Genomic DNA, 25,417 nt, shown 5'->3' on the forward strand with positions numbered 1-25,417 from the left:
AGGATGGCCTGGGTGACGTGGTAAGAGAAAGTCAGTCCCAAGTACGAAAATATCACCATGGTGAGATTTCCAGCTGGGGAGACCTCACCATCTCAGCATGGTGATATTTAGTCATCCCAGAAACCTATTTCAGGGCATGTTTAGAGGCTAAGATCACAGAAAGTGTTCAAACAAAATCAGGCCAGGTGGCAGCTTAGATATTAGTGTCTCAGCATTTACCCAGTTGAAATGATAGTGTATCTGAGGTGTGATGTCTCAGCAAACTTCCTGGGATATGAGCCTTGGGATAATGTATTTCATATTTAATCTCATTCTGGAAATGTTTATGCAACCAGAAGATCCCCTGAGGTGAGCTAGTGAATGAGAACTTTAGCCCTGCTCTGACTTGCATCCCGATCCATGAGATAAGGCTTAGGCAAGCCACTAGGGCTCTCCTGCTGATGGCCCTCACCCCTTAACATGTGTTCATCACTTCATATGTTTCCTTTTTCCTCTGGGTAGAATCTACAGCAAGCTCCCATAGCTCAGATGGGGCTTTGGCTCACTGAGCCATACCCTTGGCTTGGCTTTACCCTCAAGCTTTATTAACTTGCCCAGAGCTGTGTACACAAACTGCACAAACCTTACGTTCTCTTTCTACCTTGGAGATCATGCAGGCACTGCATAATGGTCTCGTTCATTATTTCCTTACAGAGAAATGTATTGAAATGGTTGGTTGACCCATTCCTACTAGGCATCCTTCAGCGGAAGTCCATGCTTTCCCCCATGTTTCATTAGCTGCAGGACTCCTTTTAGCCTTTGTGTTTTCTTACAAATGAAGTCCAGATGCTGCTGTTGACTTGGTGGTGGTGTTTAATGAAGCCATGAGGAGCCTGGGGGTGGGAGAGCATTTAGGGCTAATCATCAAAACACTGGATCTCTCAGAGCTCAGTGAATCTCATCTAGCTTTTCCTTTCCTCCTCCTTGGATTAGTTGGAAAATGGAATGAAATGGCTTTTCTCAAGCCATCTGCCTCCGCAGGCTCCTCCTGGCTCACAGGAAGCCTGAATGAATTAGCAAAGAAGTAGCCAGTGTCTGCTTACAGACAGCACCTCCTTGAGCATGGCCAGAAATAGAAGCATGAATCATTCTTTTTGGTGTCATTCATTGACACCCCCTAACTCCCTTGCATTTTGTAGAAACAACTCTGATGCCAAAAGGAAAATAAAATAAAAAGATTGACCCCTATTTTTAGCCCAGCAGGAATCGTGCAGCCCTGTAGGCACTTTCTCCAGGGAGTTCTGGCTCCATTCTTGTGCTGAATTCATAGCTCTTTTCTTGTTTGCATAGCTCTCTATTGCCAGGCCGTTTCTTCAATGGGGGAAGCAGTGGTGCCCTGGGACCTGCAGATCAGTCTGCTTAGATTCAACAGCTAGTAAATCATGAAAACAATATAATAGAGACTCTGTTTGTAAATAACTGGCCTCAACCCTCTCAGCCAGCTTTGCTAAAATATAAGTTAGTTGTCTGAGGTCAAAGCTGGTCTGGGGGGTGGGGCTGCCAAGAATGTATAGTCAGCTCCTGGGCAACCCCCAATTAGATGAATAGATTATAAAACCAGAAGAGGCTATTTTTATCATCTAGTTTGGCCTCCTGCATAACACAAACCATAGGACTTCCTTGGATTAATTTCTGTTTCAAGTCCAATAGCTGTGGTTGAACTGAAGCGTATCTTTTAGAAAAACATCCAGTCTTGGTTTAAAATCTACAGTGATAGAGACTCTATCACAGCCATTGATAGGTTGTTCCAATAGGCAGTTACCCCCACTGTTTAAAAAACAAAAAAAGGAAAAATTATGCCTTTCTCGTCTGTCTAGCTTTAACTTCCAACCATTGGATCTTGTTATAACTGTGTCTGCTAGACTGAAGAGCCTTCTATTGTCATATTTCTGTACCCCATGTAGATGAACAAATCAACCTGTAACCTTCTCTTTGATAAGATAAGTAGATTGAGTTCCTTGAGTGTCTCACTATAAGGCACTTTAATCATTCTCTTGGCTATTCTCTGAACCCTCTCCAGTTTATCAACATCCTTTTGAATTGTGGACACTAGAACAGAACACAATTTTCCAGTAGCAGTCACACCTGTGGCAAACACAGAGGTAAAATAACCTCTTAACTCCTACTTAATATTCCCCTGTTTATATTTCCACGGATCACATTTTTCCTTTTAGCCACAGCATTGCACTGGTAGCTCATGTTCAGCTGATTATTGACCATGATTGCCAAGTCTTTCTCAGAGTCACTGCTTTTCAGGATAGAGTTCCTCCATCCTGTAAGTACCAGTTTACCAAGTGATCCAGATTGCTCTATATCTCTGACCTGTCCTCTTCATTATTGACCATTCTCTCTGTCTTTGTGTCATCTGCAAGCTTTGTCAGTAATGATTTTGTTTTCTGTGAGGTCATTCGTAAAAGTGTCAAATAGTATAGGGCCACGGGATCCGCACGGGACCTCTCTAGAAACATACCTACTTGAGGATGATTCCCAATTTACAATTACATTTTTGAGACATATCAGCCAGGTTTTAATACATTTAATGGTGATTTTGTTTTATTCTGGTTTCTTAATTAAAATATTGTCTGGTACAAAGTCACATGCCTTACAGAAGTATGTGTAGTATTACATCAACACTTTTACCTTTATGAACCAAACTTATAATCTCATCAAAAAAGACATCTATTTCCCATAATGCATGTTGATTGCCATTAATTATATAACACTCCTTTAATTCTTTATTAATCGAGTTCCATATCCGCCACTCCATTATGTTGCTCGTTTGAAAGAGGACTAGTTAATTGGCAACATTTCGGGGAATGGTATCTTTGGATGTACGTTGGGATCGTGGGGGTGAACAAGACAGAAAAGGACATATTTGTTGAAGGTTTTTCAGAAGGGGGCAGGGGGAGTTCAGTCCTGGGTCTTTAAGGCCTATGAAGCCCACCAGACATGGAGGTTGCTAGGCAGTTGCTAGGCCACAACAGCCTGATATCCTTTCCATATGGGAAGGACCCAAAATTAGCATCTATAGGTGAGGATATGAGGACTCGAGAAAGGTAGTCATGAGTATAGAGCTTTCAACACAGGACTGAATGTCCGGAAATTCCAACTTCGTCACTGACTTACTGTGACCCAGGGCAAGTCACAACTTCTCTGTACCTTGGATTCCTTACCTGTGAATGGGGATGATATTTCTTGACCTCCTAGGGTGGGTTGTGAGGCTTATTGCTGTGTGCTTTGAAGAAGAAAAGAGCCTAAGCATTATTGTAATGGGAGAGTACATGATGGGGGCCTTACAGGAGACGGGACTTGTGCCTTCAGAAGTTGCTTTCTGTAGAGTGAATATTTTCTTGTGCTTCCTGTTGCCTCTGACTTTGTTCTGGTTTCTACTGTTCAGGCTGACAACTGAGGAGGTGAATTCTGTAGAAGCAGATACCACCAACCGCTGGCAAGGAGTCTATGTCAGCAGGGCATCACCCACTCCCTCAGAGTCTGCAGCTACTGTCAAGTCACTCATCAAGTCATTTGACTTGGGATGCTCAGGTACTCCTGTCCTGCACTCTGGGATAGGAGTAGTTTTCTTTTTTTCATTAAAATTTCAAATAGTTAAACTTCAGCTGGCAAGCAGCTAATTCTTGTGACATCCGCTGCCTCATCTTGCATCCCAGTGGATATTGGTTTTTGCAGTGCTACAGAACATAAGAACTGCCAGACTGGGTCAGACTAATGGTCCATCTAGCCCAGTATCCTGTCTTCCAACAGTGCCAGCTGCTTCAGAGGGAATGAACAGAACAGGATAATTTTGAGTGATTCATCCCCTGTTGTCCAGTCCCAGTTTCTGGCAGTTGGAGTTTTAAGGACGCCCGGCACATGCGGTAGCGCCCTTGACCATTTTGTCTTATAGCCATTGACGGACCATCCTCCATGAACTTATCTAATTCTTTTTTTAACGCAGTTACACTTTTGGCCTTCACAACATCCCCTGGTTGACTGTGCATTGTGTGAAGTAGTACTTTCTTACGTTTGTTTTAAACCAGCTGCCTATTAATTTAATTGGGTGACTTGATTCTTGTGTTATGTGAATGGAGAAATAACAATTCCCTATTCACTCTCCCCACACCAATCATGATTTTTGTAGACGTCTATCATACTCCCTTCCCCGAGTTATCTCTTTTCTAAGGTTTTCTCCAACTGATGCTAAAGTACATAGAAATGGATTGAATGCCATCAGGTCCTTGTTCAGACATGAGTGGTGGGAGAGGATCGGGAAAAGAACATCATGACCTCTTCTTTCAGACTGGTCTAAAATATAAATGTTTCCTTCCCTCCTTGCAGGGAGCACTGGGCAGAGTATCACAGTTCACAAGGTCCCAAGGAGCCCTCTGAGTGGAATTCCGGTGAGGACAGCCCCAGCAGCCGCCGTCTCCCCCATGCAGGTACCGGAATTGGGCTGGGTGGTTGCATGGCTTGCTACATCATGACGTGGCTTCAGCACATCACCATGCATGTGGCTGTAGCCAGGGAAAGGGGAAATACATGTGCTTATTTTCTGTGGAAGATCAAATGCTGGAGTTCTAATAGGGTACAGAGATCAAAGTGAGCTCCCGTTTTATCTCCTGGCTGAACGTCCCAGTGGGTGGGTGTGAACTCTTTGGAATCCACTTCAGAACTTTAATCAGCATTGACCAGGAAAGTAGGTTTTGATCATTTAAAGTGAGTTAAGATGAACCTCAAACTCAGGAAGGTATTTAGCATGTGTGTTAGGGAAGGGTAGTGTGAGAAGAGAGATGGTAAATGTTCCTGAGGAAGTATGCCCCAAGATATCAAATCAGCCTGTGGCTATTGAGGGCTGATGATGGTTGCTATGTTTTGATTTTCTCCCAGAATGCAACTCTTCTGGAATGTGATGCGTCTGATGTCACTGCATCAGCCAGTTAACATTCTGTTGGTAACTTTCAGTGCTGTGATGTAACATTACCAGAAATACTGCCTCTGGGAATGGTGGGAAAGCAGACACAGTGGCATTTCACTGATTTTGGTGGTAGCATGCCTACCATATTATCACTAGCCTCTATCACTATATGCTATCTGTGCACTTGCATCATTTGCCTTTTTGGACCTCTTTGGCCAGTCATTGTTCTAGGCACAGAAATATTCCTGAAAGCTCTCCTGGGAGCATGTAAAGCATTTAGAGACCTCTAGTGGGTGCTTGTAGAGATGACTTTAAGAACTGGCTCTTTACTGAGGTGTGACTGCAGAACAAGTATAAAATAATTATCCACCTCAAGCCTATTAGCCCCACCTTTACCAACCAGTTGAAGTCCATCAGCTTTGCTCAGCCCAAGAAGAGATGGAATGTGCCCCTGAGAATTGGATAAGGCCTGGTATTGTGTACCTACTTGTAATGATGCTGCCTCTGGCAGGACACTTCTGAGAGTATCAATTCAGGACAAATTGCTTAGAGCAGGGCAGTTACAGCCCAAGGCTGGGGTTTCTCCACTTCTAAGGCAAACCAAACCAGCCAGACAGAGAGGACTTTGGTTTTACCCCACTGGCTAACCATAAGTCATACAAGCAATTCCCTTAGACACTCCAGTTTTCCAGTATCACCACCAGTGCCATTCATTATGGGGACGAATGATTATGAAAACCAATACCCCAGTAAAAGAAAAAAAGGTTCTCCCGATCCCAAAGGACCAAGCCCCAGACCCAGGTCATTATATAAATCAGAACTTACCCACTGTTGCCAATCCTTTAGAATCTAAAATATAAAGGTTTACTCATAAAAGGAAAGAAAATATATATGAGAGCAAAAATTAGTTAAATGGAATCAATTATATACAGTAATGGCAAAGTTCTTGGTTCAGGCTTGTAGCAGTGATGGAATAAACGGCAGACTATGCAAGGTTAAATTAGGCACCAGGCTTGAATACTGGCAGGTCTCCTGCAAACACAGCCACAAAGAAATCAAGGCCTATGTCTCACATACTGGAGTGCTTTGACTAACTGACATAGATCCTCTTCCCTCCTTTCTGCCTGCAGCCATTTCTCAGGAAATTGGAGTTTATTTTATGTCATCCGGCCCTGCTGGTGATTATGTAAAAAAACAGAAAGAAACTGAGATGGTCTTCTAGGTTGACCCAGCAGGGATATGTTTACTGGGAATCATGACCCAGTAAAAAAAAAAAAGGGGGCTAAATTTATACAAGTAATCCCTCTCCCCTTCCCTCTCTCTGTCTATCTATTGGTCTCTGTCTCTCTCTTTCTGTTGGTCTTAGCTTGAGATTCATGTGTCTAGAAACTCAGGAATGTAAGCTCTGCAACATCAAATAGGTCCGTCTCTTTCAATATCCAACCTCTAGCAGGAGACCTATGCCTAATGCTTCGGAGAAAGGTGAAATCCACTCCCCATTATGTGTCTGGCCAATTATATAATGTTGTGCATGTGGAAGAAAAATGGGAATTCCTTCCTGACCCCGTACTGATTTTCTTGCACCAGGAAGCATGAGGTTTGATAACCTTTGCATAACAACAGATGTTATTCAGCCTGTATTTTGTATTTGTGTGGGCTAAGAAGAGAGAGCAGCAAGGATGTGAGAATCTAAACTCATCATGAAGAAGCTCTGAGAACTCCCAATGATTCCACTGAGGGAGCTGATTTATTTACACATACTGGACAGATGTGTACCAGATAGATACTATAGTTGGGTCATATGGTGAGTTAGAGTCCTCCTTTTCTTGAGCTGTCTTTTAGATGTCTTTTGTTTCTCAGTTTCACTGGACTCTGAACTGCAACAACCCTTCAATTCCCTGAATCTCGATACATATCTTGGCTACTTCCATTAGAAGAGTGAAGTTTTCAGAGGGTGGCAGTGTCTTTGATCTGTGAGAAAAGGTCCGAACTAAACTGTCCATGCCAGAGCTGAGAGGTGCTGAGCACCTGTAGCGTCTGTTAAAAGACTGAGTAAGGACTTCAGGATTTGACCATTCCTTCAGATTCTAAAGTCTATTAAAGTTTTTGTCTTACTATGAATAAGGACAGCAACAAAGTGAGAGAAGGGCAGCTAAGATGCAGGATGGTAAATGCCTAAGTGCCCCTAGAAACCAACCCTGAAAGCAGGCAGTTCTAAAGGCCCATTGCTGAAAGATGCTGAGCACCCTCAATTCCCAGTGACTAAACTGGAATTTGAATGTTCTTGGCACTTTCTGGAATTGGGGTCTAAATCCCTGGCCCACTTCCTAGCAAAGAGGGCAGGAGAAGGCTTGTCTGGATGGCTGTCAGCATTGGAGCTGTTGGAGCTGTGATCGGAAGCCTGGCTGAAGCCTGAAAAAGTACTTAGTGAGCATGAGAATGTGTTTCCTTTGCAGAGTCAAGAAAGGAAATTAAGAGTGGAATTAAACAGGTGTTCTGGCAGCTTCTATCAATGCCAAGCTAAGTGGGCAGTTCTGAAAGCTGGCAGCAGGCCTGCAAGTGAAAAAGGAGCCCTTTTGTGTCTGGTTCATCAAGTTGGAGGTGAAGGAGGAGGGGCTGGGAGCAGCAGATGCTGTCACTTTGGGTCTGCAGCACCAAATTATCTCTGACACTTGATTACCAAAAGAAAAATCTTTGAAAAGAAGGGTCTGTCGACACAGCATTTTGGAGCCTGTGAGAGCAAGCCTCCCAGCCAGGGTCAACCGATTCAGGCTAGCAGGACTCGCGGTAGTGCTCTAAAAATAGCTGCAGAGACAGTGGTGTGAAGGCAGTGGTCCCTCTGAAGCCTAGGGAGAGGGAGGGGTGCTTCAGAGCCCGAGCTGCAACTTCAAACCACTATCTCTGCAGCTATTTTTAGAGCGCTACTGCGAGCCCTGCTAGCCTGAATCTGTCGACCCTGACTCGCTTGGGTGTGGGCTCCAAAGTGCTTTGTAGCCACACCCACAGAGGCTGCAAATGTTTGGAAGCCAAATATATCACTAACTGAAAAGTAATTTCCCTGGATCCTCTACTTTACTTTAATTTTGAATGGCCAGATGATTGAAGGACCACCCACCAAGCTCAGGTAGAAGTAGGTATCCTCCAGACACCTCATCATCCAGGAGACAGAACTTTCTCCCAGGGCAGTCTGAGATTGTGGAATGAGCTCCCACAGGAACCAAGGTCCATCCCAGACCTTACCACTTTGTACTCCAAGTGCAAGGCACATTTCTTTGACCTTGCCTTCTCTACTATAAACACATGGCAACAGGTATATTTATATTAAATAAAAAATAAGACACCCTGCCAAAACAAGACACTCCACGGCACATTTCTCCTCCTGGGGAGAGGATGAGAGAACAAAGAACTCATGACAGATGTTAGTCACATTGCTTAATCCACTGCTGGAAGGTGCTCAGGTACTACAGTGAGGAGCATGGTATAAAATGCTGAATAGAGCAGAATACCTCTCATTCTCCTACTCTGTTTCAACAGTGAGTGAGTGAGGCCTCTTCCTCTCCTTGATTGGCCATTTATCTAACGGTAACATTTCCTGATGAATTTGTCTATGCTTGCTTGTTTCACAGAGGCATACTGCTTACAGTAATGCAAACCTGCTCAGCAAAGGAGTCGACAAACTCACAGACCTTCCAGACCTTCCCCTTGCAGGTAAATCACAGTAAATGCACAAAGAATATAAGAGGCTCCTTTTTGCCTCCCCTCCATCAGCACAGCTCTTCTCTGTCCTTCCCCACGCCACTGGGCTATCTTCCACTTGGTATGTGCAACAAAATGAAATAGACAAGATCTTCAAAATGTCTGAACATTTGAAAGATCTTATCAAGTTCACTTAGCTGTTTCACTCCCATGTGGATTATAGCCTATGGGGGAAAATGGTATGTCATGCCAACACAAACCTGCCCTCTTCACCCCAAAACATCTCTGGCACCTTCATAATCCAGCCAGTGAAACTGGAGATAATTGCATTTTGTGAAGCATGTACGGATTTGGGAGAAATCCAGAGCATGCCCTTTGGAGGTTGGTTGGTTTGTTTGTTTAAAAATAGGTTTCAGATCCAGATGCAGCTATTTAAAGAGCAATCACATCTGGGCTCTAAACAGAATCAATTTCCACAGTTCTCAGGAGATGCAATTGTTATTTCGTGCTCTTGTTTTTGTTCTCCTGTCACTTAATATTCTTTTCCACCAGTATTTACTTTTGATTCCTTCACTAGAGCCCCTTGTCTTGATTGTCTACTCCTGACTGGAGGTGTTGCGGCAGGATCTGTAGCAATAGCCATAGATTAATAGATTTTTAAGGATAGAAGGGACCATTATGACCATCTAGTCCAACATCGCTGTGATACTGAAATGTTCTTTGAGGAGTGGAAACCTGATTTCTGCCCTTTCACTGGTAAGCTGATTTTCTGCAATAGTACTCAGTTAGCTCTAGGAGTGTGTCTACACAGCAACTAGATACCTGCAGCTGGCCCGTGCCAGCCGACTTGGGCTTATGGGGCTCGGGCTGCAGGGCTGTTTCATTGCTGTGTGGACTTGGAGTCTGAGCTCTGGAGCCCTGCCACGTCACAGGGTCCAACAGCTCTGGCTCCAGCCTGAGCCCAGAAGTCTGCACAGCCATGTTCCATCTAATTTTTCCCATCCAGGTGCAGAATTAATTTTGTTATGTGCACCAATATGGAAGTGATGTGTCATACATCACCTCCATATATCACCTCCATATTGGTGCACACAACAAAATTCATGTGGCGGGGCGGGGGTGGGGCCAAGGGCTTCAGAGTGTGGGAGGGAGCTCAGGGCTGGGGCAGAGGGCTGGGGTGGGTGGGTGGGGTGAGGGTGCAGGCTCTGGGGTGGGGCCGGGGATGAGGGGTTTCAGGTGCAGGCTGCAGCGGGGAGAGGGAACTCTCCCCAGCTCCCTCTCCCCGCAGCAGCTCCAGGGCTGGGGCTGCGGGATAGATGCCTCTACCCCAGCCACAGCAGGTCCAGGCTGGGGCTGGGGGAGGGGCGCCTCTCCCCCGACCATGGCAGGTCCAGGGCTGGGTTGGGGTCAGGGGAGGGGCACGTCTCCTCCGGCCGCAGCAGGTCCAGGCTGGGTTGGGGCCAGGGGAGGGGTGCCTCTCTCACGGTCACAGCAGGTCCAGGTCTGGGCCAGGGGCTGCAGCAGGGCGTGCTGGGGCTGGTTTGGGTCCAGGGCTGGGGGAGAGGAATCTTTCCCCGCAGCAACCCTGAGCGCCTGTGTGGCTCTTAATAGGCTACTGTGTGGCTGCACAGTTTAGAGGGAACTTAGCTGCCCAGTGATGAATCAGCTCCACAGCCTGAGACCCACAAGCCTGAGTCGGCTGCCACAGGCCAGCCACAGGTGTCTAGTTGTTGTGTAGACCTACCCACAGAGAGAAACTAGAGCCCTGTCTTCATTTTCAGACTCTTCAAATACCCAGTTAAGATTCCACATTCACAATTCAAAGATGTACAAATACTGTAGCTGAACAACAAGCCTGGTTACAAGGAATATGGCAGCACAAGTTAACTTCAGAGCTCTGTTCTTCCTGCTGGTTTCTCCTGCCATGCAGTGGACTAGAGGGCAGAAGATACGATACCAATGGAAGGAACCGATTTTTCCTTAAAGTTACATCAACTGTGTTTCATTTTCTAGAAAATGTCTTGCCTGGGGGGTTTACCTGCTGCTCATCATTACAGAAGTTCACTTTAACCTCAACCAGTTATACTAAAACTAAACACCAGTCCTTGAAAGTAAATGCATTCCCCTTCCATAGCTAGCCACTGTATTTTATAAACTGGTGGTTGCTCCTTTAAAATGTCCATTTGAGCTGAAATTTCTTGAGTGGGGCAGTTGACAGCTGACCACTCCCAAAGCACCCAAAAGCCATTGCTTCCCTCCTCAAAGCCAGAAAGCCCTGGGGGAAGGTGACTGCTGGCACCCTGCAGGACAGATGATTTACTCTCTGAGCCATCTCCAAGCCAGTGGCATCAAATGAGAGCTGAGCTGTCATGAGAATACAGCAGGAGCTGGACGGGCAGAAGGAGAGAACACATGGAATTCATGATGGGAACCTGACCAAAGACGCAACAGCAGCTTTATGTAATGTGTTGCCTTCAAACAACAAAGGTAACACCTCCAGGCTGCAGTGTCATGAGAAGAGGAATCTGCTGGGAGCTTGCTCAGTATAGGTCAGAGGATTTCAGGCACAGCTAGTGCATGCTGAAATGCTGCTTCTAAAAACACTCAGCTCGGTGTGGATGAGAGGGGTCTCTCGGCAACTTCAGTGTGAACTCTTGCCAAGGTTACACTGTCAGTGACTTGGCCTGTCGTGCTGAGGTGATGATGCACACTGTACTACAGCCACCACTGATGTACACCCAAGGGGCCCGTCTTTTATACGCTTTGGCAACGCTCGTATTGCTTGTTGTGCCAGGAAAAGGTTTGAGCTGAGCTGAGGTTTTGCCATGCTTAGGCACAACAGGGTGAGCCTCAGCTTTAACTCTCAGTGTGGCTTTCTTTCCTATGACCTCATTTAAACATTAGTGTTTGTATTGCCTGTTAGTTCTCAGATCCTGGCCACTCTGCTGATGCAACTCAGCATTCTCTAGCCACTGTATCGCAGAGCACTTGAGAATGAGTCAAGTAGAACCCAAAGAGGAAAGGAACATTTTAAGATGAGACTGAAAGATCACAAAAGTAATTCTCAGGGTGAGACTGGGCAATACTCAACCACTTGAGTGACTCCCCAACCATGCAGAGTGGGACATAGTAGAGAGAAATCAGAGAGAGTAGTGGTGGAGGAAATGGACATGTGGTAATGCGGGTGGCTGGAGTGAATGTTGGCCCCTTCTTCAAAAGCTCGGTGTTCTTGGTGCTGTACTTCAAATACTCCCTTCCCTCTGACTCCTATTTCTGTTGATCTTCTCCCAGCAAGGCACAGGGCTTGTCCACACAAACTGATCAACTATCATGGAAGAAGCTATTCTGCTATAGCTATGACCAACTGACTCCCTGTGTGAACGCTCTATCCCAGAATAAAGTTTGCTTTGCTGTTACGGTAAAGCTATGCCAGTCAATTGCCCCATGTACACAGTTCCTTATTGGAGAGGCTTATAGCTTTCTTCTGTGTAAAAGACCCATTACCTTAATTGAGGAGATAAATACTTTGGTTGCAAAGTGGGAGACCGCAAGTGTAAATCGCCAGTAACGATCCACCTCACTCCTGCCCTGGCAGATATTTATCAGGGGAACTGTTTACTGTAACAACAAAAGATTAGGCTCTGGACTCCATGCTGTTTGTCTAGCTTTGCTAATGAGCTTTGATAGAGTAATAGGAGTTTCAAGACCTCCGCAGAGCAAGGATTAATGACTTGCATCATTATTTCCCATTTTCAATGAGAAAATGTAAAGTCTTTCCCTCTGAATCTCTACAACCCCAACTGATAGGCTGCCCCCTACTGACCCAGCACCTGAAACCCCTCCTCCCCCCTTGCAAGCTGTCCTTTGACCAATGACTTGGGGGCATTGGAATACCTGACTGGCTGTGGTTCTGTTTCTGGAAGTTCCATCCTCAGGAGGTGGAAATTCCAGAAGTACAATGCAGCGCAACAAATGGGGTCTTGTTTCTGCCTCTTGGGACACCCAGTGGGCCTGGGGAATTGGTTTCAGTTAGTCTGAAGTTGAGGGGAGAATGAGTGGACACTGTACAGTTGTTAATTTATTAATAAATATGGGTAGAAGGGACAAGAGACAGGGAAAGCAGTTATGCTGAACCCAGATCATCCATCTCTAAAGCTAGATTTAAGCTCTCTGTGAATTTAGTGCTGGTAAGTTAGTCTCACTTTGTACACAGAAGAGGTACAGTACAGCAGCCATTGTGTAAGCTTTCCCTGTACTGCTCCCCAGTACAACGTGCCTCATGCTTGATGTCTAGAGAGAGAGGAGTCAGTCTTTGTGCCCCATTTAAGCGTTTGCCTCTCTGCAGAGACTGTCACCATGGAGTTGCATTAGTGCTCTCTGCTGTGATGTGATGTTAGCCTTTGTGATATGGACACTTGTCTGCAAGTAACTTGCCAAATTCATTTCAGGCATGATGCCAGCCATTGGGTAGTTACTAGTGGGTGTTGCTGCCACCCTGGGCTGGATTTGAACCAGCAGCCTAGAGGCGAAAGGCTTGTCTCATTTCCAGTCCTGTTAATGGCAGGTTAACAAAAAGAGTCTGACAGTGAGCTGGTCCCTTCAGTCGTCTAGTGACCATGTCTAGGGATCAACTTTTGAACCTTTAAGATGGTAGATTTTGGTATTTCCCTTCATTCACCTGAGGCCCCCGCTCCCCAGCGGGACTATCAATCACAGGAAGCTAAGCAGCGTGTACTGTTGAAATCATCAAAGTCCTTGCTTGTTACAGTCACCTCTAGTCTGTTCAAGGTTTCCTAACCCCATGTCCGTTTAATGAACAACGGAGTATGTTTGTTTAGAATCAAAGCAACAAGCTACATATTGTTGTGTGCTGCTTGGTAGGGCAGTGATTAATCAGATTCCTCAGGCCCAGAGACTGATGGCTTTTTCTGTTCCCACAGACCTTCTAAAAGGGAGGAGTGAGGACCTGAAACCAGACCATTACCTCCGCAAGAGCCCTTCCCTGGAGTCTCTGAGCAAACCCCCCTCAATGGCCTTCAGCAGCAGGATGCTGACCTCCAGCCCAAGCAGCCTGAGACCCCCCAGCAAACTCAGGTACCAACTCAGTGAAAAATGCAATCCACTGGCCTGAGCCACCATTTTAGTTGGCAAACTGATGGCTGTTTAATTCAGTGGTTCCCAGTCTCTGTGGAGCTCCCATACAGGAAGTGGGTAGGGATGACAAACTGAGGACTAGCAGTGATGTTCATTGTTAAGGAACAGGAGTCCCCAGGGGCACTCACCGTTATATACCAGTATTGGTACAAGCACCAGTCAGTGGTCAGGCACTATTGTTGTGGTGCAGCTTTGGTTGTAGCTATAAATAAAATCTAATGAGAGAGTTTGAGATATGAGAGGAAACCAAAGTATTAATTCTGGCCCATATTGTACATGTGCACTGGAAAAATGCATACATTTTTCTGCAAGTGCTATTAATAGTGGAAGCTTTTAGGGCAGACAAGTGCAGGTGTTTTGACCCTGCTCTGTGCCTTTGTCTTGTCGGTAGTACAGTTTCCACGGTAGCTAGCACCAGTGCAGAAAAATGCCTGCAGATTTTCCCATTTTAATTAAGACTTTTATTCTGCAGTGGTATTCTCCAGTTGGGAATAGCGTGACCAGATGTCCCCATTTTTGTCCACTGAATGCATCCGATGAAGTGAGCTGTAGCTCACGAAAGCTTATGCTCAAATAAATGTGTTAGTCTCTAAGGTGCCACAAGTCCTCCTTTTCTTTTTGCGAATACAGACTAACTTGGCTGCTACTCTGAAACCTGATTTTGTAGGGACAGTTCCAGTTTTTGGGTTGTTTTCTTATATAGGCTCATATTACCCCCCCACCTCCCTGTTCCGATTTTTCACATTTGCTGTCTGGTCACCCTAGTTGGGAATGAGCTTGCTGCTCCAGAATAATTAGGTAACTTCTATCCATGGTTTACGCTAAAGCCCCAGTTTTAGAGGTGCATTGATAGAGGTTTATTGAAAATTTGCCTTTTGATGTCTGAAGAGGGAGGTGAAAAGGGAGTGAAGGATGATGATTGCAGCTGTAGAAAAAGTAGATCAAAGATATGCATTCCTTTAGATATGTTTTACTGAGTGCTTCCCAAATACATTTTTATCATAGGCTTTGTTTCCATTTGTATCCAGTGATCCCAAACTAATTTGTGTCTCAGAGCTAAACACATATTACAGCTGCCTGAAAAGATATTCCATATAAGTTGTTTGCATTCTCCCACTGAGAATGTATTGTGCTACCCTGGTTTATTATGTGCATGTAATGTCAAAAGTGAAAGAGAGGAGCTGGTTAAATCAAATTTACTTCCTTCTCCTCCCCCAATTAGCGTGGAGAGAAAGGACCCATTAGCAGCCCTGGCCCGAGAGTATGGTGGTTCCAAGAGGAATGCACTGCTGAAGTGGTGTCAGAAGAAGACTGAAGGTTACCTGGTAAGAAGACACATGCGTTTTATTTTTCATTGGCTTGTGCTGTAAGCAGCTGTCATTTCAAGGAAATGTGTGTATTGCAATCTGCAGATTTTTCTCTGTTGTCTCCTCTCACTGGGTGTTTTCCATCCACCTTCTTATCGAAAGCTCTCTCTAACCCTCAAGTACCCAAAGTTACCTTTGGGTTAAGTGACTCGGTTTACTTCCCATCATATGCTGAAGTATTTGCTTCATCCAAATGTCACTGAAGGTCAGCAGTAGAGGGTATGTGAGCTGCAGCTTTAAGCTGAGGGCATATGTCTCAAATGCCATCTTAATGTCTTTTCCTTGGATTTCCTCTCTGAGCTCTCAGAAGATGCCACTTCTTATGACCGTTCTGTGAAACCAAAAAGACATTGGCCGGGGTGGCCTTGATCAAGAGGGTCCTGCTGTTTCCCTGATGGCCCTAGTAATTTTCCTCTTGACTGGTCAGCAAAAGCTCAGTAGCACTGGAGGAATTGTTGCTATGTCATATTATAATTGGCTTTATGCCCAACAGTCCTGTTATTGGCTCAAACAAATGTAGAGAGAATGGACTTGAAAGCTTTGATCCTGATACTTACGTGTTTTTGTGGGAGCTGGATAAAAGGCTGATAATGGAATGAATCCCAAAGGACTGCTGTCTTTCCCTTGAGTGTTGTGTAGAGTGCAGTGTAGTACTAACTGTACAGCAGCGGAGAGCTTATTTGGAATGAAACACAGCTTCTGCAGCGATTGTCCAGGTAGCTGCCAACTCTGCGTTTCTAAAACGTCTTCTATAAAGACCATGTGAACAGAAAGCTTCGATTGGATGGCCAAGGTTCTGTCCATGCAGGTTCCCGGGTATATTCACACTGGTCTAGAGCCATCACCTTATTGTTGAAATGTTCCATGTCCATGAATCATCTTGCAAATGCTGTTTGTACTGGTAATGCGAGGCTCTTTCTGATGAGACCTTACAAGCTGAAGGCCTGTCTGATCTGGCTGGATACCATGGCAATGTTGTGATACAGAAGTAGGGATTTGCCCTCCTGTCTTACCCAGAATTTCCCCTCTTCCTATTCTGTGCAGTATGCTGTGCTCAGGTTGGCTGCTGCCCTTCATTTATTGGGTGGCTGCAGGTCATTGTCTGTGTGTGTCGCCTATGAAGCACTTTGGGATGAAAGGTGTTATAGAAATGTAAGATGTTTTAAATTACCCTGAATTCCATGTAGTTTAGGACTATTTAAAAAGGTAAATGAGATGACCTGGGTAATTTAGGCTTGTCTATCGGACATCAATTCCAGGCAAGATAATAAAGAAGCTGATACAGGACTTGATTAATAAAGAATTAAAGGAGGATAATATAATTAATGCCAATCAACATGGGTTTATAGAAAATAGTTCGTGTCAAACTAACTTGATATCTGTTTTTGATGAGATTCTAAAATTGGTTGATAAAGGTAACAGTGTTGATATGATTTACTTGGACTTTGGCAAGGTGGTTGACTTGATATTGAACAACATTTTGATTAAAAACTAGAATGAAATAAAATTAGCATGGCACACATTAAATAGATTAAAATCTGGTTAACTGATAGGTCTCAAAATGTAATTGTAAACAGAGAATCATCAGCAAGTGGGTGTGCTTCTAGTGGGGCCCTCAGGAATTAGTTCTTGACCCTATGCTATTTAACATTTTATCAATGACCTGGAAGAAAATATAAAATCATCACTGATAAAGTTTACAGATGACACAAAAATTGAGGGAGTGTTAAATAACAAAGAGGACAAGTCACTGATAGAGAGTGATTTGGATTGCTTGGTAAGCTGGGCACAGGTAAGCAATATGCATTTTAATACAGCTAAACGTAAATATATTCATCTAGGAACAAAGAATGTAGGCCATACTTTACAGGTTGGAGTACTCTATCCTGGGAAGCAGTGACTCTGACAAAGATGTGGGGGTTGTGGTGGGAACATGAGCTCCCCGTTTGACACTGTGCCCAAAAGGGCTAATGCGATCCTGGGATGCATAAACAAGGGAATCTCAAGTAGGAGTAGAGGGGTTATTTTACCTCTGTATTTGGCACTGATACAATAGCTCCTGGAATACCTTCTCCAGTTCTGATGTCAAAAATTGGAGAGTGTTCAGAGAAGAGCCATAAGAATGATTATAAAGCATTGGAAGCTGTGCCTTATAGTGAGAGATTCAAGGAACTAAATCTGCTTACCTTAACAAAGAGAAGATTAAGAAGCGATTTGATCACAGTCAATAAGTACCTACATGAGGAATAAATATTTGATAATGGGCTTCAGTCTATCAGGCAAAGGTATAACATGATCCAGTGCGTGGAAGCTGAAGCTAGCCAAATTCAGACTAGAAACAAGACATCAGTTTTTAATACTGAAGGTAACTAACCATTGGAACAATTTCTCCATCACTGGCCATTTTTAAATCAAGATCAGCTGTTTTTTTTTCTTAAAGATCTGCTCTAGGAGTAATTTTGGGTAAGTTTTCTGGCCTGTTTTGTACAGGGGATCAGACTAGATTATCACAGTGGTCTCTTCTGGCCTTGAAATCTGTGAACCTGTGGTTACGTCTACACTGCATACTACTGGAGGTGATGTGTAGGATATGTGTAACTACATGCCACAGTGAAAAGCAAGCTGCATCCACACTGCAGTGTGTAGCTACACACATCAGCGAAAGGCTCTGGTTGGGGGACGCATCAGGGAAAGGCTCTGGCAGCAGGGGGAGCTTCTGGAGCCTTTCTCTGCTGCCTCTCTCTCTGCCGGAGCCTTTCACTGTGGCAGGGAGCTGCTGGAGCTTTTCCCTGCTGCCTCCCCAATGCCAGAGACTTTCCCCATGGCAGGGAAAGGCTCCGGCAGTGGAGAGGCAGCAGAGTGCTGCATTGCTAAAAATAGTTATGTAGACAAGGGAGGCACTACTTGGGTATTTAGAGCCCCGTGTAGGGTACGCACCCACAGGATTCAAGCCTGTCTTTACCCTTCTTGCCTAAGCAGTGCCTCACCATCTACACAGCTATTTATAACTGTGTTGGGGGGCATGCAGCTTAGGTACCCTACATGCCACCGTAAGGAGCGTGCAGTGTAGACGTACCCTGCTAAACTATTCTACCCACTGTCATTTTGTAATCACTGTATAAATTGTGGCACATTCTAATTCCTTATCACATTCTTTGTCTCTGCCATTACAGAAAGAAATTCTAGCATGGAATACCCGGGTTTAGGTGGGATATTACCTTCCATAAACTAGGGAACTTCATCATATGTTGCAACATATCTCGTCTTATGTGACACTTGGAGTTGTGTGTAAAACCCAAGCTAATGCTTGTACTGAAAGAAAATTAGGATAGACTTGTCACTTCTGTGCAAGTGAGAGCAAGCCCAAGGAATTGACTGGCTGAGCAGAGAATGCCATGTTTACCTCCATGCTTTCTGTGTCATTACCAGCATTTGGTTCCAATATTTGAGAATTATGCAGTGAAGGCATTAAAGTTTAGCAGCTGGTTCTGACCTATTGCTATTGTATCATTGCTCTTAACGTTTCAGAAGTGGGGCGTGATGACAAAGCTTCATCCCAAGCAAGAGCTCTTGGGTAGCTGTGGTTTGTGTTTGACAGAGACAAACCAGGGCTTTTGCTGTGCTTCTAGCTGAACTTTTGGGCTGTAGTAGGCATTTAGAACAAGGCGAATTGTTGTCTGTATACTGTGTGTGTGAGATACTCTACTCTGTAATGTTGACATTTTTCTTTCATAAGAATAATATTGTTTGTTACTTAGGATAGAAGACAAAAGGATTTATTGCCAAATAATCCATGCCCTGGAGCAAAACTTTCATAAACAACAAAACACATATTTTTAAATAAACAATTTTTTTTCTCTCCACAACTAGCTCCTTTATGAAACTTTAGCTGCTGGAGCCAGCACCTTAGAAGAAGAAAGACAGTAGCTTTTCCCTTTGAAACAAATTGATTTGGAGACAGTTTTGTTGTTGTCTGGTAGTGCTGGCTCATTCACCAGGCTACTTACATTAACTGATTCATCCTCCCATTAGCTACTTATGTTAAACATTCGCCCATTCTCCTTGTGAAATAGATATGTTATTACTGCTCTCATTTTGCATAGGGCCAAACTGAAGCAGAAGGACTGAGTGATTGGCCTAAGGATGTGTGTCCAGAGTGGTAGAGCCAGGATTAGAATTCAGGTCTTCCAAGTTTCTGGTCCTCGCCTCAATCCAATATGCCATGCTGCCTTCTCATAAAGCTGTATGTTCTGTGCAGGACTGTAAATAGAGCTGTACTCCATTGCCCTCTGGCCTTCTGAAAATCTCTAGGTCTCAAAGTTTGACTTTTCCATCCAGTCCTTTGCAAATGCTATATGAAGTAGAAGCTGGGGTTGGAAAAGACCTGTTAGGTCAACAAGCCCATCCCTCTCAGCCAATGCAGGATTGTTCCCTATAGTGTTGTCCAATCTTTAAATGTCCCATTAAATGGGCTTTCACAATTTCTCTTGAGAGACTCTTCCCAATTTGTTGGAACTCGTTTACCCCATCATCATCTTCATCATTGCAAATCAAGCACTTGATCGATCTCTAGGAAAGTGCTTAAGGTAGGGGTCCGGTTGTATATTCAGTCTATGTTAATCACTAACAATGTTGTCATGCCACCAAAGCTTTTGATGCCCATGTGATCGACAGTCATTTGATGGTCTTCCATTCTAATGATATGTCCTTATCAAGAAAGTTGCTGAAACTGAACCAGCGCTGATGGAGGTGATTGTTCAATTCCTGACGTTGTCTTGTCGCTTATTATGGAGCAGCTGATGAAGACTACGAGAATCAAAAATGTCAATCTGGTGCCCTTCAGCCTTCCTCAATGCCCACGTTTCACTTCCATACTACACAATTGGTGTAGACGTGATGTCACAGCTTCCCCACAGAGGCTGCTGAAGAGTCCAAAACACGGCAGTAGCTGCCGATACTCTTTCGGGTATCATTCAGCACTGTTTGTGACACTTCCCAAATTGAAGCTCTCTGCTAAAAGCTTTCCCAGATTGTCAGCCAGTATTTTCTTTTCCTTAATGTCATCTTGTTACTCCTACGTCGGACTAATGCTGGTGCTTTTAGTGGCACTAATATGCCTTTGCCAGTGTATGGATCAGCTCAGACTCTACAGGTACCAGCCCAGTACCAAGAAAGCCAAGAACTCCCATGCAACAAGAAAACAAAAGGAAAAGTCCTGTTTTTTTACCCTGAACCCAAGAAGTGGGGTTAAAATATGTTGTTGGATAGCAGGCCACACATGAGGCATGCAGGGCAGTCTGGGTCTACATGTTGTTGTTCCTTTTGGAATTAGTCTCTGGAGGAAAAATGTTCATGGTTCAGAGGACAGTGAAAGCCTTGGGTTTATTTACAGCTACTGGAGTGATCCCACTACTCACCTGGCTGCACAAAAGTTTCAAAGGGAGCTGTATGACCTTTTTGGCCTGTGCTCTGGTGAAGCTCTTGTTGTCTCCATGACCCTCCTCCTGTTACTGTCTTTGCTGAAGCAAAGTGATTTGCCTCAGGTAGTTTTTAGAAAAGGCAGTCACACTGCCTGTATATATGCTCCAAGAGAACCAGGAGGGGCTCTGATTGGGGGGCTGCCAGTGGGGTTTATCACCTACAGGGTAAGTTTTCAGAGCAAGGTCTTAAAGGGGAATGAACAGATGGGAGAGGAGCAGATTGGTTTATTGTGTGGATTTTGCTCCTCTCCTCACTTCGTGCTCTCCTTCCCCCCACTGCCCTACTTAGAGACAGTTTCTTTTGGCTGTCTTCATCAGTCTCACTCCCAATTTCCCTGTACAGTGCATTCTCTGAGACTTCTTGAACTTTCCCCTCGTGTTTCCCCTGCCATGAGGCCCAGGATTCCAGGCCCTAACCTCCATCAAGAAGGACTGAATGCAGCCCAACTTTGCTTCCCCATGAGTCCTGGCCTCCCATGGCCTTGCTGATATTAAGCTCCATATGGAGTCTTTATGAGTCCCAAGTATGAAGAACTGGAATGAGTTGGAGAATGCCATCCTCCCTCCTGACTCAGCTGCTGCCCTCAGCGGGGAATGACACAATGAAGAAGGCTTTTGTGCCTAACCATGTTAATATGCATGGCCACTTTGTGTCTTCCCTTCATATGGTGCCTGTGCCTCAGTTCACATCACCAGTCACAGATAAACATGAGCAAACCCCAATGTACTTGGTCATGGTGACTTCCCACCGGGTTTCCCCTGCTATGAGGCCCAGGATTCCAGGCCCTAACCTCCATCAAGAAGGACTGAATGCAGCCCAACTCAAACCCCATCAGTCAGCTGACTCCTAATTGGAACTACAGAATAGGAGACCTCCCACCTGACTGCCCCGCTCCATTTTCAATAGCTGAGCTTGCTGCCTCTTAAATTCCGTGTCTGTTGGACAATTCCTGATTTGAGTTACTTAGCTTGGGGGAGGGAACTCCTTCCTGTTTAAATTACAGGGAGATTAGATTTGATCAAACTATTTGAGCTGATACTCATGGTGTAGACCAGTAGCAGCTACCACTCATGCCCCAGATCCCCCAGTGAAAGCTGGATTGATTGGCTAGGAGAGTGACTGGGGATGAGTCCCAGGGATGTGTGAATAAAACCTCCTTTTATTCCTAAACCTTTTTAGAATGTTTTAATCCGGCGGGGGTAACACCCCTTCTACTATTAGTGGAAATGTACACCCTACTCCTGCCCCTCTCCCCTGTGTTGATCAGTGAGAAACATTCCCCTTACTTTGATCTCTAGCATCATCCACAAGAGGAAAAGTCAATACACATGGGGAGAGAGACCCTGGAGGAAGTTGAGAGAAGAGTAACAAAAATTATTAGTGGAGTGGAAGGTATGATTTATAAGGAAGGACTGCAAGAGTTTATAGCTTTGTTTTTTATGCTTATTGCTTAGCTATCTGTCTCTGATCTGTCTATGGTATTTCTAAAGTAGATATCACTTTGGTATTTAAGCAGTGGTCTGATAGTTAAAGATGGTAAACACTAAAGAAGAAGAGAAATTATTTAGAGGCATGTAATTAGGAGCGATAAAATGAAATAAAGGGGGAAATAAGGTTTAATAACCAGAAAAAAATACCTGACAATGTGATCTATTATGCTGTGGAATAATCTCTCACATGGAGTGGATGTGTCCTTGCTAGGGACACTTAAAACTAGGCTGGATGAAACTGAATAAATGCCCAATAGGAAGCAATCGTGCCTCGACCTGACTGATAGGGCATAACAAGTCCTTGCCCTGCCTAGGTCATTCTATAGAGGAATCTCTTTCTGAGTTCCTTGTTCTGGGTGGTGTTTGACATTTGGGGCAACAGTTTCAAACAGTTATTCCTCTGTTGCTGGGTTGTTTTGTGTGTGTGTGTGTGATGTGTTTAATTTCAACAACAAAACAGAATTATGTGGAACTAAAGCTTGTGTGATGAAAAGTGGATGGGATAGGGTCAGGAGGTTTTGTCAAGGCAGCCTTCTGCAGCTGAAATATAGTTTTTAAATTCATGTCCGTTTCAGGCGCACACACCCTTTTAAACCTGTCATTTCTCTTACATGAACCCATGCGAGAACCCATGCCCTCTCACTCTGCACGTGCACGCACACCTCGAATGTCCCACCAGCTCTCCCAGCTTGTTGACGACATGATCTGCAATGTGAGGTAGTGACAAGATGACCAGATCTGATAACTGCCTACGTGGCTCTAAAATCCAATTACCACAAATCCTTTAGACTGTAAATGATGGCTCAGAGGAAACTATTTCTGTCAAAACAGGTTTTTCTGTTGTTCTGGTCTTTTTCATCTGTTTAAAAAAAAATATGCATCATAGCAACATCAGGAAGTTGAAACTTGGGTGCCCCCTTCTAGTTATGGAGTAATAGGTTCTGTTCCCCTGAGTCTTCACTCCCTGCAGCTGCTGAGAGTCCTTTTTGTTGCATTATCACGCTCCATAATCCTATCATTAGTGGCTGTGGTGGTATTTAAGTGCTCCAGTTCTGTTTACTCTCTGTGGAGACCATCTGTCAAGGGGCCAAATCTCTCCAGATTAAACCTATTACCAGCCAGAGTTGTATTATGAGAACATAGGACATCAAGAGGCACTTATCCCTGGGTCATTAAAATGGTGCTATCACTCTATTGCTTCTGCCACACACGTCCTCCCGAGTATGGGTATGTTAGTTTCACCAGTCAGGTAGGATGAGCACTCTGTTTAGTAACAATGAAAATGGTATCAAGTTAGTGAATACCGATTGCTTAAAAGAACTGCTTGGTTTTCCCATTCTTGTTTCCAGCCACTAAGCAGTTTATTTTTTGTGGGGGGAGGGGAATCAGCATGAAGAGAGTTTTACGAAGCTGAACCCATTATCCCCAGAGTAATAGGACAGTAGCTCTGGACTCTTTCCAACAAACTTGTAATGGGTTCCATAAGAGCTCTTCTTGAAGAGCCAATATCTTTATTATGGCCTCATCTTTGCAAATCTCTTGAGATTCCTTCCTGTATAGAGGGCCACTGGTTGGGAACCAGGGCATCCTGCAACAGGCACAGGTGAGATAGCAATTAGAGCTATAAACTCTGAACATTTTAAAATCTTGGTCCGATATAAGTTCCCTGTCAGCACCTCCAGGCTGTTGCATTATGTCTGCTCCCTGACCATGGAAATCTCAATCCATGTGGTCATGGTTAGTGGCAGAGGGCATTTTCACCGGAAGCCAAGTCATTCCCAGCAGTAGTGGCATCAGTTTGAGGGACTACATAGGGATCCTAGGTATTCATTTATTGGCTTCAGAATGAGCACCAAGAAAAGGAGGACTTGTGGCACCTTAGAGACTAACCAATTTATTTGAGCATAAGCTTTCGTGAGCTACAGCTCACTTCATCGGATGCATGAATGAATGAGTGAATGCATGAATAAATGCACGAATGAGCACCGCTTCTCCAGTCAGACTCAATACCATCTTGAAGGCTCTCAGCAGCACACAGAAACTACAAAGTATTTTTCATTGTGCTCTTCAGTATGGCTGGACAACCCTTGGATCTCTTTCCTTATAAAATATTCTTACAGTTCTGAGCAAAGCTATACCAGAATGGTTGGCTTCCCTTCCCTTGGTTTACAGAGTCATTTGATCATGAAGTAGGTAATAAGAGTCCCGGAAACATTATGCATGTTTCAGAAAGTACAGTTCGGAGTTTGTAGGAGCTGTTTATGGAACAACAGTCTCAGAGAGTTGTGTTGTCTTCCACTTGTTTATTCTAAATTAGCCAAGCATGAAAAGCCAGCGGCTCACTCTAGTTCTTAGCAATTTTGTCTCAAAGTTCTGGAGATTGTCTCTTTAGGCTGCCTTTGCTTGAGACAGAAATAATCTTAGAGATGTGACTTGGGAAGGGGTTTGGGGTATATGGAACATAGAGTGATAGAAATGTAGGGCTATAAGGGACTGCAAGAGGCAGTCTAGTCTATCCCGCTGAGGTAGGACCAGGTAAGCCTAGACCATCCTGAAAAGTATTTGTCTAACCTGTTCTTAAAAGCTTCCAGTGATGAGGATTCTACAACCTGTATTGGTAACCTATTCCAGTGCTTAACTATCCTTATAGTTAGAAAGTTTATCCTAATATCTAAGATAAATCTCCTGTAAGCCAGCTATTATTTGTCCTACCTTCTGTGGATAAGGGGAACAATTGATCACCATCTTCTCTATAACAGTCCTTAACATATTTGAAGACTGTTATCAAGTTCCCCCCCCCCTTTTTTTCCTGAAGACTGAACATACCCAGTTTTTAAGTCTTTCCTCAACAATCATGTTTTCTGAACCTTTTTATAATTTTGTTGCTTTCCTCTGGATTCTCTCCAATCCATCCATGTCTTGCTTAGTGTGGCGCCAATACTGAACACAGTATTCCAGCTGAGGCCTCATCAGAGCTGAACAGAGCAGAGCAATGACCTCCTGTCTCCGGTTAATACACCCAGAATGATATTTGCCTGATGCATGCTGGAGATGAACCCTTTACCCTTCGAAAACATGTTTCTTCTAGAAACATGATACCAGCCCTTATTCTGGATGGAAATGTCTTTCTTTCTGTTTGGGTTGAACTCACCTTCAGTTCCAGTAAGTGCCGGTGTGAAGAGGTCTCCAACACTGAGTCATTCAATGATAATCTACTGTACAATGCTTATTTATAATAGTGCCTTCCATGCACAATATCTCAGCAAACTGTCTAAATA

General features: G+C 44.3%; 1 protein-coding gene across 8 annotated transcripts in view; it reads left to right on the top strand.

Annotated features, from left to right (window-relative positions):
• Window positions 1–25,417, top strand: part of SPECC1 (sperm antigen with calponin homology and coiled-coil domains 1) — a 171,964-nt gene that overhangs the window by 114,951 nt on the left and 31,596 nt on the right. For 6 of the 8 annotated variants that reach the window (XM_073315156.2, XM_073315159.2, XM_073315158.2 and 3 more), the window contains 5 exons: window positions 3,437–3,582; window positions 4,375–4,475; window positions 8,578–8,659; window positions 13,588–13,741; window positions 15,024–15,126. In XM_073315156.2, coding sequence (XP_073171257.1) covers window positions 3,437–3,582; window positions 4,375–4,475; window positions 8,578–8,659; window positions 13,588–13,741; window positions 15,024–15,126 — 586 coding nt within the window. Of the gene's footprint in view, window positions 1–3,436; window positions 3,583–4,374; window positions 4,476–8,577; window positions 8,660–9,224; window positions 9,404–10,428; window positions 11,015–13,587; window positions 13,742–15,023; window positions 15,127–25,417 lie in introns of those variants that run through there. The other 2 variants (XR_012155359.2, XM_073315162.2) reach the window with 2 other exon arrangements.

This window comes from Lepidochelys kempii, chromosome 17 (assembly GCF_965140285.1).
Source record: "Lepidochelys kempii isolate rLepKem1 chromosome 17, rLepKem1.hap1, whole genome shotgun sequence".
Taxonomy (NCBI): domain Eukaryota; kingdom Metazoa; phylum Chordata; order Testudines; family Cheloniidae; genus Lepidochelys; species Lepidochelys kempii.